Source organism: Scyliorhinus canicula, chromosome 23 (assembly GCF_902713615.1).
Source record: "Scyliorhinus canicula chromosome 23, sScyCan1.1, whole genome shotgun sequence".
Classification (NCBI taxonomy): domain Eukaryota; kingdom Metazoa; phylum Chordata; class Chondrichthyes; order Carcharhiniformes; family Scyliorhinidae; genus Scyliorhinus; species Scyliorhinus canicula.
The window spans coordinates 14,687,745-14,704,155 of NC_052168.1; the positions used below are offsets into that span (position 1 = coordinate 14,687,745).

The 16,411-nt window shown below is 50.7% G+C and overlaps 1 protein-coding gene across 1 annotated transcript in view; it reads right to left on the reverse strand.

Moving 5' to 3' along the window:
- LOC119956545 (caspase recruitment domain-containing protein 11-like) overlaps window positions 1-16,411 on the reverse strand; it is a 116,095-nt gene that overhangs the window by 37,996 nt on the left and 61,688 nt on the right. Inside the window, 5 exon segments of the mRNA XM_038783842.1 lie at window positions 1,720-1,838; window positions 4,806-4,837; window positions 10,481-10,520; window positions 12,850-12,951; window positions 14,842-15,051. Of these exon segments, the coding sequence (XP_038639770.1) occupies window positions 1,720-1,838; window positions 4,806-4,837; window positions 10,481-10,520; window positions 12,850-12,951; window positions 14,842-15,051 (503 nt within the window).

The following is a 16,411-nucleotide window of genomic DNA, read 5'->3' on the forward strand; positions in this document are numbered from 1 at the left end:
AAAGGAGATTTACCAGGATGTTGCCTGGAATGGAGAGTAGGTCATACGAGGAAAGGTTGAGGGTGCTCGGCCTTTTCTCATTAGAACGGAGAAGGATGAGGGGCGACTTGATAGAGGTTTATAAGATGATTAGGGGAATAGATAGAGTAGACAGTCAGAGACTTTTTCCCCGGGTGGAACACACCATTACAAGGGGACATAAATTTAAGATAAATGGTGGAAGATACAGAGGGGATGTCAGAGGTAGGTTCTTTACCCAGAGAGTAGTGGGGGCATGGAATGCACTGCCTGTGGAAGTAGTTGAGTCGGAAACGTTAGGGACCTTCAAGCGGCTATTGGATAGGTACATGGATTAGGGTAGAATAATGGAGTGTAGGTTAACTTCTTAAGGGCAGCACGGTAGCATTGTGGATAGCACAATTGCTTCACAGCTCCAGGGTCCCAAGTTCGATTTCGACTTGGGTCACTGTCTGTGTGAAGTCTGCACATCCTCCCCGTGACTGCGTGGGTTTCCTCCGGTTTCCTCCCACAGTCCAAAGATGTGTAGTTGGGTGGATTGGCCATGAAAAATTGTCCAAAATTCTATGATTAACCGAGGACAAAAGTTCGGTGCAACATCGTGGGCCGAAGGGCCTGTTCTGTGCTGTATTTCTCTATCATAGCCTTGAATGTTATGAGGTGCCAAGGAACCTATTAAAGGATGTGAGGCAGCACGCCTCTGTCCCCCCCCCCCCCACTCTCCGTCGGCGAGATCATCCGTTCCCGCCACTCTCATGATTGTTCGAACTCGTCGCTGACTGGGAACCCATTGCCGTTGGTGGGACTGGAAGATTCCTCCGGCGGGAACAAGTGGAAAATTTCGTCCAACATTTCCGAATGGTTCAAAGGTCAGCGATCTGAAACAATAATTTTGCTTCTCTCTCCCCACAGATGCTGACTCATCTCTTGAGTATTTCCAGCATTTTCTATGTTTATTTCACAGCTAACTTCATGGATCTTCCTCCAACCCCTGTTTCCTTGAAGAACTTTATTCCCTGCATCCAGGTTTTCGCCTTCACCAAATCTGTTCCGACCATTCGAACTTCCGTGCTCCCTCTTCCTTCTTTCTCTTGTTTGTTCCTCTCTCCCTCACCCTTTGTCTCGCTCTCGTTGAATTGCCTCCCGCTCTCAGTCTATCTCTCTCGCGTTCTCCTTCTTTGTCCCTCTCTCCCTCCCTCTTTCACTCTCTTGCCCTTGCCCTCTTACCCCCTTTGCTTTGTCTCCTTCGCTCTCTCTTTTTCACTTGCTCTTTGTCGCTCTCGTCGTCTTTCTCACCGCTCTCTCTCTTTGCCTCACTCTCATTCGCTCTTTGTGGGCGGGATTCACCGGATGTTCACTCCGGAGGGATATTCCGGCCCCACCAGCGGCGGACAGGCTCCCCGGCTACGAGGGGTGCAGTCAACGGGAAATCACTCTGACAATGGCGGAACTGGAAGGCCCTGTTGGCGGGCCACCTCGTCCGCTGAATAGCACGCGCGGGTTTTCCTGGTCATCCCGCCCAGAATCCATCGCTCTTTGGGAGCAATCTAACGGAAATGTCTCAAGTTTCTTTTGTGGCGGGTTTTTATGCTTTTGGATGGCTTGTATTCAGACCGTGAGCTTAATCCAAATTTCCGAGTACTTGGACAGTCTCAGAGGAGACGAGGCAAGGTTCTAGCAACAGCCCTCCAGATGTATTACCTGCTGTCTGGTTCCTCCATTTTAATTCGTCGGATCATAGATTGTTTGTCAGGTGGAAATGGTATCATCGAGAACCTGTTCATTTCCCTCTTGTATTCGATATCGGACCAGAGTAACTCCTGAAATGGAGAGGGCAGGAATAAGCTGACATTGTACTTCTACTTCCATCATTGCCCATTCAGTTAACAATTTATTCATCAGACGGGTAATGTGGGATATCCCCCAGTCTTGGGGTAATGTGGGATATCCCCCAGTCTTGGGGTAATGTGGGATATCCCCCAGTCTTGGGGTAATGTGGGATGTCCCCCAGTCTTGGGGTAATGTGGGATATCCCCCAGTCTTGGGGTAATGTGGGATATTCTCCAGTCTTGGGGTAATGTGGGATATCCCCCAGTCTTGGGGTAATGTGGGATATCCCCCAGTCGAGGGGTAATGTGGGATATCCCCAGTCGAGGGGTAATGTGGGATATCCCCCAGTCGAGGGGTAATGTGGGAAATCCCCCACTCGAGGGGCAATGTGGGATATCCCCCAGTCGAGGGGCAATGTGGGATATTCCCCAGTCGAGGGGTAATGTGGGATATCCCCCAGTCTTGGGATAATGTGGGATATTCTCCAGTCGAGGGGCAATGTGGGATATTCCCCAGTCGAGGGGTAATGTGGGATATCCCCCAGTCGAGGGGCAATGTGGGATATCCCCCAGTCTTGGGATAATGTGGGATATTCTCCAGTTGAGGGGTAAGGTGGGATATCCCCCACTCGAGGGGCAATGTGATATCCCCCAGTCTTGGGGTAATGTGGGATATCCCCCAGTCGAGGGGCAATGTGGGATATCCCCCACTCGAGGGGCAATGTGGGATATCCCCCAGTCGAGGGGCAATGTGGGATATCCCCCACTCGAGGGGCAATGTGGGATATCCCCCAGTCGAGGGGCAATGTGGGATATCCCCCACTCGAGGGGCAATGTGGGATATCCCCCAGTCATGGGGCAATGTGGGATATCCCCCGGTCGAGGGGCAATGTGGGATATCCCCCGGTCGAGGGGCAATGTGTGATATCCCCCGGTCGAGGGGCAATGTGGGATATCCCCCAGTCGAGGGGCAATAGGGGATATTCCCCAGTCGAGGGGCAATGTGGGATATTCTCCAGTCTTGGGATAATATGGGATATCCCCCAGTCGAGGGGCAATAGGGGATATCCCCAGTCGAGGGGTAATGTGGGATATCCCCCAGTCTTGGGATAATGTGGGATATTATCCAGTCGAGGGGCAATGTGGGATATCCCCCAGTCTTGGGATAATGTGGGATATCCCCCAGTCTTGGGATAATGTGGGATATTATCCAGTTGAGGGGTAATGTGGGATATCCCCCAGTCGCGGGGTAATGTGGGATATTCTCCAGTCGAGGGATAATGTGGGATATCCCCCAGTCGAGGGGTAATGTGGGATATCCCCCAGTCTTGGGGTAATGTGGGATATCCCCCAGTCGAGGGGCAATGTGGGATATCCCCCAGTCTTGGGGTAATGTGGGATATCCCCCAGTCTTGGGGTAATGTGGGATATTCTCCAGTCGAGGGGCAATGTGGGATATTCTCCAGTCGAGGGGCAATGTGGGATATCCCCCAGTCTTGGGGTAATGTGGGATATCCCCCAGTCGAGGGGCAATGTGGGATATCCCCAGTCGAGGGGCAATGTGGGATATTCTCCAGTCGAGGGGTAATGTGGGATATTCTCCAGTCGAGGGGCAATGTGGGATATCCCCCAGTCTTGGGGTAATGTGGGCTATCCCCCAGTCGAGGGGCAATAGGGGATATCCCCCGGTTGAGGGCAAGGGGGGATATCCCCCAGTCTTGGGGTAATGTGGGCTATCCCCCAGTCGAGGGGCAATAGGGGATATCCCCCGGTTGAGGGCAAGGGGGGATATCCCCCAGTCGAGGGGCAATGTGGGATATTCTCCAGTCGAGGGGTAATGTGTGATATCCCCCGGTCAAGGGGCAATGTGGGATATCCCCCAGTCGAGGGGCAATAGGGGATATCCCCCAGTCGAGGGGCAATGTGGGATATCCCCCAGTCGAGGGGCAATGTGGGATATCCCCCAGTTGAGGGGCAATAGGGGATATCCCCCAGTTGAGGGGTAATGTGGGATATCCCCCACTCGAGGGGCAATAGGGGATATCCCCGGTTGAGGGCAAGGGGGGATATCCCCTGTTCCTATGAATCATTCAAATCAAAGCTTTACTAACATGACAGCATTTACTAACAGGGCAGCACGGTAGCACAGTGGTTAGCACTGTGGCTCCACAGCGCCAGGGTCCCAGGTCCGCTTCCTGCTGGATCACTGTCTGTGAGGAGTCTGCACGTTCTCTTCGTGTCTGCGTGGGTTTCCTCCGGGTGCTCCGGTTTCCTCCCACAGTCCAACGACGTGCAGGTTAGGTGGATTGGCCATGCCAAACTGCCCCTTAATGTCCAAAAAGATTAGGAGAGGTTATTGGATTAGGGGGATAGGGTGGAAGTAAGGACTTAAGTGGATCAGTGCAGACTGGGTGGGCCGAATGGCCTCCTTCTGCACTGTATGTCCTATGACGAAGGAGTGGAGACACTTCCAATGTCTCTATTATCGCCCCAATCAAAATCAACTAATTTGGCACCTGAGATCATCATGTTTTCCGATAAAAGTGGAACAACTGGAGAATCAAAAACCTCCCTGATGAAGGAGTTCAAAAGGATTTCTGATTGGGGCCAGAAGCAAAAACGCTGCGACTTCTGGAAATCTGAAACAGAAAGAGACGGAGAGATGGAGATGTTTAGAGAGTGCAATTCCAGGGCTTGTGGTCAAGGCAAACTCACCAATGGGGCAGTGATTAAGGTATAATAGGGGCCAAAATTGAAGCAATGTACATATCTCAGGAGGTTGTGTGGCTGGGGGCGATTACAGAGATGGGCAGGGAGGGGGAGGGGTTGGTGGATCTTTCAAGCAAGGATGAACATTTTAAACTCAAAGTGACGTTCCGGCATGGAGAGGAGATAATTGGGCCCAAATTAAAACGGGAAATGGTCCGACCAATGGATTACTAAATGGTGGACACTTACCATTGGTGACAACTCTTCAGCGTATTCACTGTCTGTAAAATAAAAGGAAGCCATAAAGATGGTTGTTGGTTGTAAGATTGCAATCACGCACTCTCTCAATAGCTTGGTTATTTCCCTTTTTGTAACTCATTGGGCAAAATTCTCCCAAAGGGAGACAAAGTGCCGACGCCGGAGTGAAACCCGGAGTGTTTCACTCCGGCTTCGGAGGCCGCTCCTCGCCCCCTATTCTCCCCCCCTCCCCAGGGGGCGAGGAGCGGCGGCACATCAATCTCGGGCACCGGGCCTTGACGCTTGCGTCAAAGCGGCGACGCCTGAATGACGCGGCCGGTGGCGCCTAAATGACGTCACCCGCACATGCGCAGGTTGGCCGGTTCCAACCCGCGCATGCGCAGTTGCCGTCTTACCCTCCGCTGCCCCGCAAGACATGTCGGAGTGATCTTGCGGGGCGGCGGAGGGAAAAGAGTGTGTTTTTCAGAGACGCCGGCGCGATGATCGGTGGGCACCGATCGCGGGCCAGACCCCTCCTGAGCATCCCCCTGGTGCTCGATTCTCCCCCACCCCCCCCCCCCCCACAGGCCCCACACGCAGCTGTCGCACGCTGTTCATGCCGGCAGCGACCAGGTGTGGTTGGCGCCGGCGTGAACTGGTCGGCTTCGGCAGGCCACTCGTCCCATCCGGGCCGGAGAATCGCCGCTATTCTCCGAGCGGCCTGTCGCAAAACGCGACACGCCGTTTTGGGGGGGCGGGAGAATCGCGTGCGGGTGCCAGGGCGGCGTGGCATGATTTGCTCGGCACTCCCGCGATTCTCCCACCCGGCGTGGGGTCGGAGAATCGCGCCCATTGTGTTCATTTAAGGATGCAAATATATTGGAAGCTGTTCAGAGAAGGTTGACTAGAGTAATACCGGTTTCGGCTGGCTAGGTTTGTACCCATTGGAGTTTAGTAAGAGGCAACTTGATTAAAATAGTCAAACTCCTGAGGGGTGTTGACAGGATGGATGTGGAGAGGATGTTTCCTCTTGTGGGAGAATCTACAACGAGGGATCACTGTTTAAAAATAAGGGGGTCGCCCGGAATAGACAGAGATGAGACCATAAGACGTAGGAGCAGAATTAGGCCACTCGACCATTCACGTCTGCTCCACCATTCAATCATGGCTGATATTTTTCTCACCCCCATTCTCCTGCCTTCTCTCCATAACTCGATCCCCTTACTAATCAATAACTTATCTATCTCTGTCTTAAAGACACTCAGTGATTTGGCCTCCACAGCCTTTTGCGGCAAAGAGTTCCACAGATTCACCACCCTCTGGCTGAAGAAATTCCTCCTCCTCTCTGTTTTAAAGGATCGTCCCTTCAGTCTGAGATGGTGTCCTCTGGTTCTAGTTTTTCCTACAAGTGGAAACATCCTTTCCACGTCCACTCTATCCAGGCCTCACAATATTCTGTTAGTTTCAATAAGATCCCCCCTCACAAGGAGAATTTATTTTCTCTCAGAGGATCGTGTGTCTCTGGAACTCTTCGTCAAAAAGCGGCGGAATCAGAATCTTTGAATATTTTCAAGGCCGATATATTCTTGATTAACAATTGGGGAGTGTGAAAGGTCATCGGGGGGTCGACAGGAATGTGGTGTTGAGGTTAAAATCAGATTAGCTGCGATCTTGGGCGGCACGGTAGCACAGTGGTTAGCACCGTTTCTTCACTGTGCCATGGTCCCAGGTTCGATTCCCAACTGGGATCATTGTCTCGCCGGAGTCTGCACGTTCTCCCCATGCCTGCGTGGGCTTCCTCCGGGTGCTCCGGTTTCCTTCCGCAAGTCCCGAAGGACATGCTGTTGGGTGAATCAGACATTCTGAACTCTCCTTCAGTGTACCCGAACAGGCGCCGGAATGTGACGACTAGTGGGTTTTCACAGTAACATCATTGCAGTGTTAATGTGAGCCTACTTGTGGCACTAATAAAGATGATTATATTCTTCTTATTATTGAATGGCAGAGCAGGCTCGAGGGGCCGAATGGCCTACTCCTGCTTCCTAATTCGCATGTTTGTAATTTAAACTGGTCGACCCGTCCATTGACTGATGGATCAGCAGATGAGCATCTCTTCAAATCATCATCTCCGGGGTCTCTGTTTCTGAGCTGGACGAGGATGTTTGAAAAAGCTTTGAGCCTAATTCAGGATATCAGCAAGATAAACACAACGCGATCCCAGAGGCTGGTTCAGTCGGAGTAATTAACTTGTGGCAGCAAAGCTCAATTCACTCGAGTGACTTTGGAGACCGATACACACCAGCTGTGCAAACAGGTTAGCGTACACGCTGAGCAAAATGGAGCAACCTGTCATTGGCATCTGCTCCTACTGTGCACCTCAGCATCAGATCTCCTAGCACAGAGGCTACAAACTGACTAAGCGAAAACGATCACCCTCGTAGCTCTCGATTCGATGCCAGCTGTCTGTAGAGCGTACACTGAGCCATTTGCAAGCTCCCTGAGGCAGGGAAGCAACCGTCCGTGGGCAAGTTGAACAGGGCGGTCGTCGGCTTTCCCCCCCCCCCCCCCTCTCAAGACCCACTCACGACCCGGTCACTGGCGGAACCTGACACATCTGCCTCTCTGGCCGTGCCACAGCCTTCATTCGCCTCCCGCCTGCCGACAGGCTTTGAGAAAGCTGGAATCCATTGCTGTTTCCTTCTTGCTTAAGGCGCGAAAATGTCACAAGGGGCCAGGATTCTCTGAATCGTGGACGCTGCCCCTACTCAGGCGGCAGAACCAATCATATTCCTGCACTCTTTTGGCGGACGTGTCTGGTACAAAGTAGCTGAGAACTTTCTCTTCCATCACATTTTCCCACTTCGCCTGAACCCAATATTCTCTTCCCCCCCCCCCCCCCCCCCCAGATCCACCATTTTAGTTGTTGGGAACTGCACACTGTTGCCCCTGGAAGAGTAGACAACCGTCGCAAAGGCCCCCACCGGTGCCACAACTTACATGGAATGTACATCAGGGAAACAGGCCACTCGGCCCGACTGGTCCATGCTTCACACATCTCCTCAACTCACCCGATCAACATATTCTCCTCTCATTAGAACATTGGAATGTTACAGCGCAGTGCAGGTCCTTCGGCCCTCGATGTTGCGCCGACCTGTGAAACCAATCTAAAGCCCAACTACCCTATTCCATTATCATCCATATGCTTATCCAATGACCATTTAAATGTCCTTAGTGTTGGCGAGTCCACTACTGTTGCAGGCAGGGCATTCCACGCCTTTATTACTCTCTGAGTAAAGAACCTACCTCTGACATCTGTCCTATATCTACCTCCCCTCAATTTAAAGCTATGTCCCCTCGTGCTGGACATCACCGTCCGAGGAAAAAGGCTCTCACTGTCCACCCTATCGAATCCTCTGATCATCTTGTATGCCTCTATTAAGTCACCTCTTAACCTTCTTCTCTCTAACAAAAACAGTCTCAAGTCCCTCAGCCTTTCCTCATAAGATCTTCCCTCCATAACCAGGCAACATCCTGGTAAATCTCCTCTGCACCGTTTCCAATGCTTTACCATTACTCCTTACCATTTCTCTGCCCCCATTCATTTTATCTTATATTAAAGGCGAAATCCACAAACATGACAATCTTACAAAGTTCCTAATTCTAATAATGCATAGGCTCTAAGTTCCAGTGTCATACTGACAAGTTCTTCCACCTTCTCCATGATTCTATATCTGTTTTGTAATCTGGAGTCCAGGAGATGGCGCTCTACTCTTCTCTCTGCTGCCTGGAGGTGAGTGACATATAGGCAAGTTCCCTCCAATCTGCTCCCTCCTCGAGAGGCAGAGTCATCTCCCTTGCCCTGCAAAGTTCAACGTCCTCAGTCCCTCTGGAACGATGTGGGAGAAAGCCTCACCCTTCCAGCATTCCCCCTCTCGAGCTTCCATGATCCCAATCCGAACCCGCCCTCCATCCCTCGTGCAACCTCCCCCAATCTTTCCCATGTCAACAAGGAACAAAGAACAATACAGCACAAGACAATACAGCCTGGTCCTCCAGGCCTGTACCGGTCATGATACCACCCTTGGCCAAAACACTTAGCCCTTCCTAAAAGAGCAAAGAACTTCCTAAAAGGTCCAGGCCCCAGCACATCCTACTCTTCCATGACACAGCACATTGGAACATCCCATATGCTGATAAACACGCCCAAGAGCATAGAAATAAAAACCTGCATTTATTCATCACCTTTTACGATGGCAAGATAGCTGAGCGCACTTTACAGCAAATTGAGTAAAGGAGTTCGGATTATATTCATTGGAGTTTAGAAGAGTGAGAGGAGATCATAGAAACTTACAAAATTCTGACAGGATTATATCACGATATGCACTCATGCACATAATGAGATACAGACAGGCAGTGACAGACACCCAGTACAGCCAATCAACGCACAGGACAGAACACAACCAATCACCAGGCAGAACACTAGAGAATGGTCTCCCACTATAAAACACACGGGGCATCAACACTCTGCCTCTTTCCACTGGTGACAACTGCAGTGACAGTCATGGTGTATATATCAGTTAGCACCTTCGACACGTGGCTCAGAGCTAGTCTGGTCTAGCTAGTTATAACAAGCATGCTTAGATTAGTAGAGTGTCAAACCCACAGTGAACTGTGTGCACTGCTTAACAAGTTCAATAAAGCGTATTGAACCAACATCACAGTTTGGAGTCTACTTTCAAGTACAACTGCATCCAGTTGCAGTCTGTGTTACCTCAGGGTGATTAACGCGACATGGTACCAGTAAGCCTACCATCTCTAAGTGGTTTACCTCCAGTGATTCCGTGAACTGCGTGCATTGCTTAACAAGTTCAATAAAGCGTATTGAGCTAACATCAAAGTTTGGAGTCTACTTTCAAGTACAACTGCACCCAGTTGCAGCCCGTGTTACCCCAGGGTGAATAACATGACAGATTAGGCAGGGTGGATTCAGAAAGAATGTACCCGATGATGGGGGAGTTCAGAACTCGGGGGTCATAGTTTGAGGATAAGGAGTAAACCATTTAGGACTGAGGTGAGGAGAAATTTCTTCACCCAGAGAGTGGTGAATCTGTGGAATTCACTCCCACAGAAAGTAGTTGAGGCAAAAATGTTGTGTAATTTCAAGGAGTTAGATCTAGCTCTTGGGGCTAAAGGGATCAAGGGATAAGTGGGGGGGAGGCAGGATCTAGGTATTGAACTCGATGATCAGCCATGATCATAGTGAATGGCGGAGCAGACTCGAAGGGCCGAATGGCCTCCTCCTGCTTCTATGTAAGTGTTACAGTGTCGGGAAAACAACAACCAATTCACACAAACCAAACTCCCATGAGCAACAATGGACAAGATTATCTGCTTTTGTGATGTGGGTTTGGGGAGGAGTGTTGGCCAGGACACTGGAGAGAACTCAGCAAAATAGTACCAAGGGATCTGTTACATCGAACCGAGAGGCCAGACAGGGCCTCGGTTTAATGTCTCACCTCAACATGGCACCTCCGACAGTGCAACGCCGGAGTGTCAGCTTGGATTTAGTGCTCAGGCCTCCAGATATACGTATTGACGGATTTATTTCATATGTGCTTGCTTGCTTATCTACTCACGCCTAAACATGTTAGCCATTAACTGTAGTTAATCTGGATCATCAGCTGTACCTGCACGCTCTCTGCTTTGGGTCGATGACGATTCCATTCTCTGAAAAAAGATAAAAAATGTAACGTGTAAATTCCTCACCAGTCCTTCTCATTGGACGACGTACCATCATTTGTTCTATTGTTTATTCTTGGAGTGCGAGTGTCGCCCGTTCCTAATTTCCCTCTGAGAAGGGGCTGGTGGGCCTCCTTCTTGAAACGCTGCCGTCCTTGAGGTGTAGGCACACCCACTGTGCTGATAGGGAGGGAGTTCCAGGATGTTGACCCAGCGACAGTGAAGGAACGGCCGCCATGTTTCCAAGTCAGGGTGGTGAGTGGTTTGGAGGGGGATGTGCAGCTGGTGGCGTTCGCAGGTACCTGCGTCCGTTGTCCTTCGGGGTGGTAGAGGTCGCGGGTTTGGAAGGTGCTTTGCATCTTGTAGATATTGCTGCCACTGTGTTGGAACATTGCCCATGGGGGTATGGTAGCACAGTGGCAAGGCCACTGGACTAGTAATCCAGAGGCCCAGGCTAATACTGTGGAGACACAGGTTCAAATCCCACCACGACAACCGATGGAATTTACATTCAATAAATTAATAAATCTGGAATGGAGAGCTAGGGCGCGATGTACTGGCCACGTCCTTCTGGAATCAGAATGGGACGCAGCCGGTAGATCAATGGAGAGGCATCTTCCGGGATTCCCGACAGCCGTTAGGCCTCGCCAGATCTCGTTAGGCGTTGCGATCTGGATTCTTCCCACAATGGGCGGGACCCGGACTTGCAGAGATAAGTGAATTTAAAAACTCAAGGATTCCCCCCAACAGGTGAGTTGGGGTATCGGGGGCGGGGGTTCCAGGGGCCACGCCGGGGGGGGTCGAGAAATTGGGGGGTGGGGGGCATTTAAAAATGGCGTCCCGATCTCCTCCGTGTAGGACTGAGTGCGGTCTGGGCAGGGCGTTCCCCGTTGAGGCCCAAGAAAAGAACAGAGTGCTGTTCAATAGCCGGGTCATTCCCGAGAACGACCCCTCTCATCCCGCCCGGAATGGACTCTGTTTTGCTGTTGGTTCGAGCGGGCCCCGAGCCTCAGTGATGATCACCCGGAAATAATCCTTGGTTGTCGCGGGAGAAAAAAAGCACCGGGTTCACTAATGCCCTTTCGGGAAGGAAATCTGCCGTCCTCTCCTGATCTGGCCTCCTGACTCACAGCAGCTGACTATTAACTGCCCTCTGAAATGGCCCAGCGCATCCAATTGGTTAATGAGCCCATTTGCGTTCCGATTGTCCTAGGATGTCAGTGCACCGCAAGGACGGGTGTGTTGGTCGACTCATGGCCGGCGTATGGGGGAAAGTCATGTGGCAAAACCTGCAGGAATACATTTAATCACAGTTGGCAGCCCTATGTTCCATGCCAAATACAAGTTGCCCATTGCCCCATCTCACCGACTACAATTGCTTTCCCCTGCCCCCCCCCCCCCCCACCCCACCCTCAACGCATTGAATTAAAAATCCCCTTCCTCATTTACAATCCTCTCCAATGTCTCCTTCTGCAACTTATCTTCAACCAAGACGGTCTTCATCGGCAACTCCCTCCCTTAGCACAAGTTGAGTGAGTGGGCAAATGAATGGCAAATGCAGTTAAATTTGGATAAATGCGAGCTTATCCACTTTGGCAGCAAAAACAGGAAGGCTGACTATTATCTGAATGGCCATACATTAGGAGAGGGGAATGAGCAACGAGACCTGGGTGTCCTCGTACACCAGTCGCTGAAGGCAAGCATGCAGGTGCAGCAGGCGGTAAAGAAGGCAAATGGTGTGTTGGCCTTCATTGGGCGAGGATTCGAGTCTAGAAGTAGGGATGTGTTGCTGCAATTGCACAGGGCCTCGGTGAGGAAGGATGTTCTTGCTCCAGAGGGAGTGCAGCGAAGGTTTACCAGACTGATTCCTGGGATGGCAGGGCGGATGTATGAGGAGAGATTGAGGATTGTATTCGCTGGAGATCAGAAGAATGAGGGGGGGGGGGGATCTCATAGAAACCTGGACAGCCGGTTTCTGACAGGGAGCGTCGTCAATGGCGTGGGCAAAACTCCCAGAGGTTATCCACGAAAAAGACCCACCTTCCCAACCTCGCCTCAGGTGTGTGTTGACCCTCAGGTCAAATCGCCACCAGTCAGCTCTCAAAGGGGAGAGGAGCCTATGGTCCTCTGGGAATGTGGCGACCTTTACAATACTTTTGGGGGGTTTTGAAGGGTACCCATCCATGGCATCAACCCAGAGGTTTCGCCTGAATGGTCCTGGCGGCAGAAGAGGTAGATGGGGAAAGGTACAGGGATAGGAGATACCCGTTCTTGAATATTGAATATTTGGACTGTACCCAGGCCAGGAAAGACGTACCATTCTGCTACGTCGTCTGAAGAACTTTGGAAATATGTCCTCCTCCTGGTCCGTATTGCACCAGTGGCCGTCAATCAAATTTAAGCGGCTGTTCATCGACTCCTGAAGAAATGAAAAAAAAAATTGACGTCAACCGGATTGAGGTGAGTTGCCCTGTACAAAACTCTCACATCCTGTAGGCTGACTCCAAGTGGTTAAATGCACAAGGTGAGTTGGTGGTGAGCCACCAGAAATCCCCGGTTGCACTGGGAAAGCTGGTCTCAGTTGGCACGGCAACGCGATGCCTATGGGTTGTACTCCCTTCAGTGGGCTCGCTTCTAAGGTCAAAAGGCCATTGGCGTGAATCCCACATAAATCTAAGGGGCCGCTGCGCTGCGGGAGCGGTGCATTTATAAGACTTTGTTTGGGATTTTCTGAGTGAAGCCCACCTAGAATTGTATTGGAATAGTGCCGCGCAGAAAGATGGGTGAGGCAAAAAAGCTTTTCCTTGAGATCGCTGGCAGTGGTATTTTGCCAATTGGCTGAAATCAGTGCCCTCTGGGTGTCGAACCATTCAGCCACTGGGAACCGTCTGCCCATTGAAGTGGGCGTAAACTCTCCCATTCCAAAGTGGTGGCACAATAATGAGGGGCACGAACAGGGTGGGTAGGGAGTAGCTGTTCCTCTTAGTTGAAGGGTCAGTCTTGAGGGGATGCAAGTTCAATAATAATAATTACCTTTTATTGCCACAAGTATCAAGTTACTGTGAAAAGCTCCTAGTCGCCACATTCCAGCGCCTGTTCGGGGAGGCCAGTACGGGAATTGAACCCGCGCTGCTGGCATTGTTCTGCATCACAAACCAGCTGTCTAGCTCACTGAGCTGAACCAGCCTATTCAGTTCAAGGTGAGGGGCAGGAGGTTTAGGGGGGAATTTGAGGCAAAACCTTTTTACCCAGAGGGTGGTGACGGTCTGGAGCGCACTGCCTGGGAGGGGGGTAGAGGCGGGTTGCCTCACATCCTTCAAAAAGTACCTGGATGAGCACTTGGCACGTCCTAACATTCAAGGCAATGGGCCAAGTGCTGGCCAATGGGATTAGGTAGGTCAGGTGTTTTCCATGCGTTGGTGCAGACTCGATGGGCCGAAGGGCCTGTTCCGCACTATATTATTCCATCATTCTGCGAGGCCTCCAGCTCTACTGGGCAATAGTCACCTTCCACCTCACATCACTCGAAACATGTTCACTGTTCTAAGTCGTCATCATGGGGAAAAGACGGAATAGTCGAGGCAATTGTCACGGATGCAGTCAAAGGAAAACTAGATAAACATGTGAGGGAGAAAAGGGTAAAAATGTTTGGGAGGAGGCTCATGTGGAACCTACAAATTGGCACGGACCAGTTGAGCGAGAAGGCTTGTTTCTCCGCACTGTGTTCTAGTTAATTCAATGTGAGGGGTCACGGCTCTCGTTTCTGTTTTAGGGTGCGTGCCATGTATAAAATAATTACCACATTTCCTCGCCTAACCCCCGTGACTGTGACATTATCATAAATGTGAGGAACTGTAAAGGTTAATGTAATGTCTGGATCAACCACTAGAGGGAGCTAGATGTACAATTATATAAGGCATTGATGCTAAGCCTTGGGGGTGAGAGGTTGAGGAGGAAGCTAGAGGACAGATTGAAGGAAAGATAGTGTGAGTGAGAGCAGATCACAGTTAATGTAATAGTGTAGAGATTAGTAGTAGATGAGTGTAGATTATATGTTTATTATCAACCGTGTATTATATAGGCGTAAGTGTCGAATCCAATTAAGTAATGTTAATAAATTTATTGCTTTGTTCAATTGAAAACTATTTGTGGTCTTTGCGAAGACTACACCAACCATCCTTAAATTAGCAACACAAAAAACACCACAGGAACTGCAATTCAAAAGTAATTAATGGGCCGTGACATTTCCTGAGGTTATGAAACAAGTGCGAGGTGTTCCTTTAAAGATTGACGTAAGACATTTATTTACACAGAAATCCAGGTGGTCCAAGGTGCTGTTGCCCTCCTTCATTTGGCATAACTGGGATTGGAGGCTGCCAATCTCTCCTTCTTTCTTTCCCAGCTCCAGCTGAAGGATGTCCATCTTCTCCTCCAATGCCCATACCTGCCTTCGGTATCGACTGTTGTCCAGCATGCTTTGAGCGTAAGTGGTTTGCGCCTCGACACGAACCTTCACAGCCTGTTAAGTGGAGATGGTTAGGAAATTTAAATGGTTTCTGGAATCATGTCAGAAATCTACTGGACAATCCACGTTCCCATTGAAGAACCAGTAAATGTCATTTTGAAACTGATTCATTTTGGGCCTCCCTTGTCGTTGGGGGGAGGTAGCACAGTGGTTAGCCCTGTTTCTTCACAGCTCCAGGGCCCCGGGTTCGATTCCCGGCTTGGGTCACTGTCTGTGCGGAGTCTGCACGTTCTCCCGCGTGTCTGCGCGGGTTCCCTCCGGGTGCTCCGGTTTCCTCCCACAGTCCAAAGATGAGCAAGTTAGATAGATTAGCCATGCTAAATTACCCCTTAGTGTCCAAAAAGGTTAGGTGGGGTTACTGGGTTATGAGGATGGGGCGGTGGTGTGCGCTCAGTTGGGTGTTCTTTCCAAGGGTCGGTGCAGACCCGATGGGCCGAATGGCCTCCATCTACATGAAATGAAATGAAATGAAAATCGCTTATTGTCACGAGTAGGCTTCAATGAAGTTACTGTGAAAAGCCCCTAGTCGCCACATTCCGGCGCCTGTCCGGGGAGGCTGGTACGGGAATCGAACCGTGCTGCTGGCCTGCTTGGTCTGCTTTAAAAGCCAGCGATTTAGCTGAGTGAGCTAAACCAGCCCCTACAGTGTAAATTCTCTGATTTAATGATTATAATGAGGTGTCCCGCAGGTGCTTAAAACCCGGTAAAAATCTGACACTGCATTGCTTCCAAAGAATATTAATTCACCCTCCATCAAAGAGTATCAACTCACTGCTGTGACAACAATTAATTTCATTGCAAGTAAGAAGTATGAGGACCCCAAGATTTTGGTTCCATCGGTATTTTGTTCTTCAAACTGAAGTTCTGTTTTGGAATACCCTCCTGAATGTGCAGCTCCAACAACGTTCAAGAGGCTCAACACCATCCAGGACAAAGCAGCCCCGCTTGATTGCTCCCCCCTTCCACAAACATTCAAACCCTCCACCACCGACACCAGTGGCAGCCGTGTGTACCAGCTACAGGAGGCGCTGCAGTCACTCGCTAAGGTTCCTTAGGCAGCACCTGCCAAACCCATGGCCTCTACCACCTAGAAGGGTCGCAGCTACCTGGGAACGCCACCACCAGGAGGTCCCCCTCCAAGCCACTCACCGCCCCGACTTGGAAATATATCGGCCGTTCCTTCACTCTCGCTGGGTCAAAATCCTGGAACTCCCTCCCTAACAGCACAGTGGGTGTACCTACACCTCTGGGACTGCAGCGGTTCAAGAAGGCGGCTCACCACCACCTTCTGAAGGGCAACTAGGGATGGGCAATAAATGCCGGCCTAACCAGCGTAGCCCACGTGCCGGGAAAT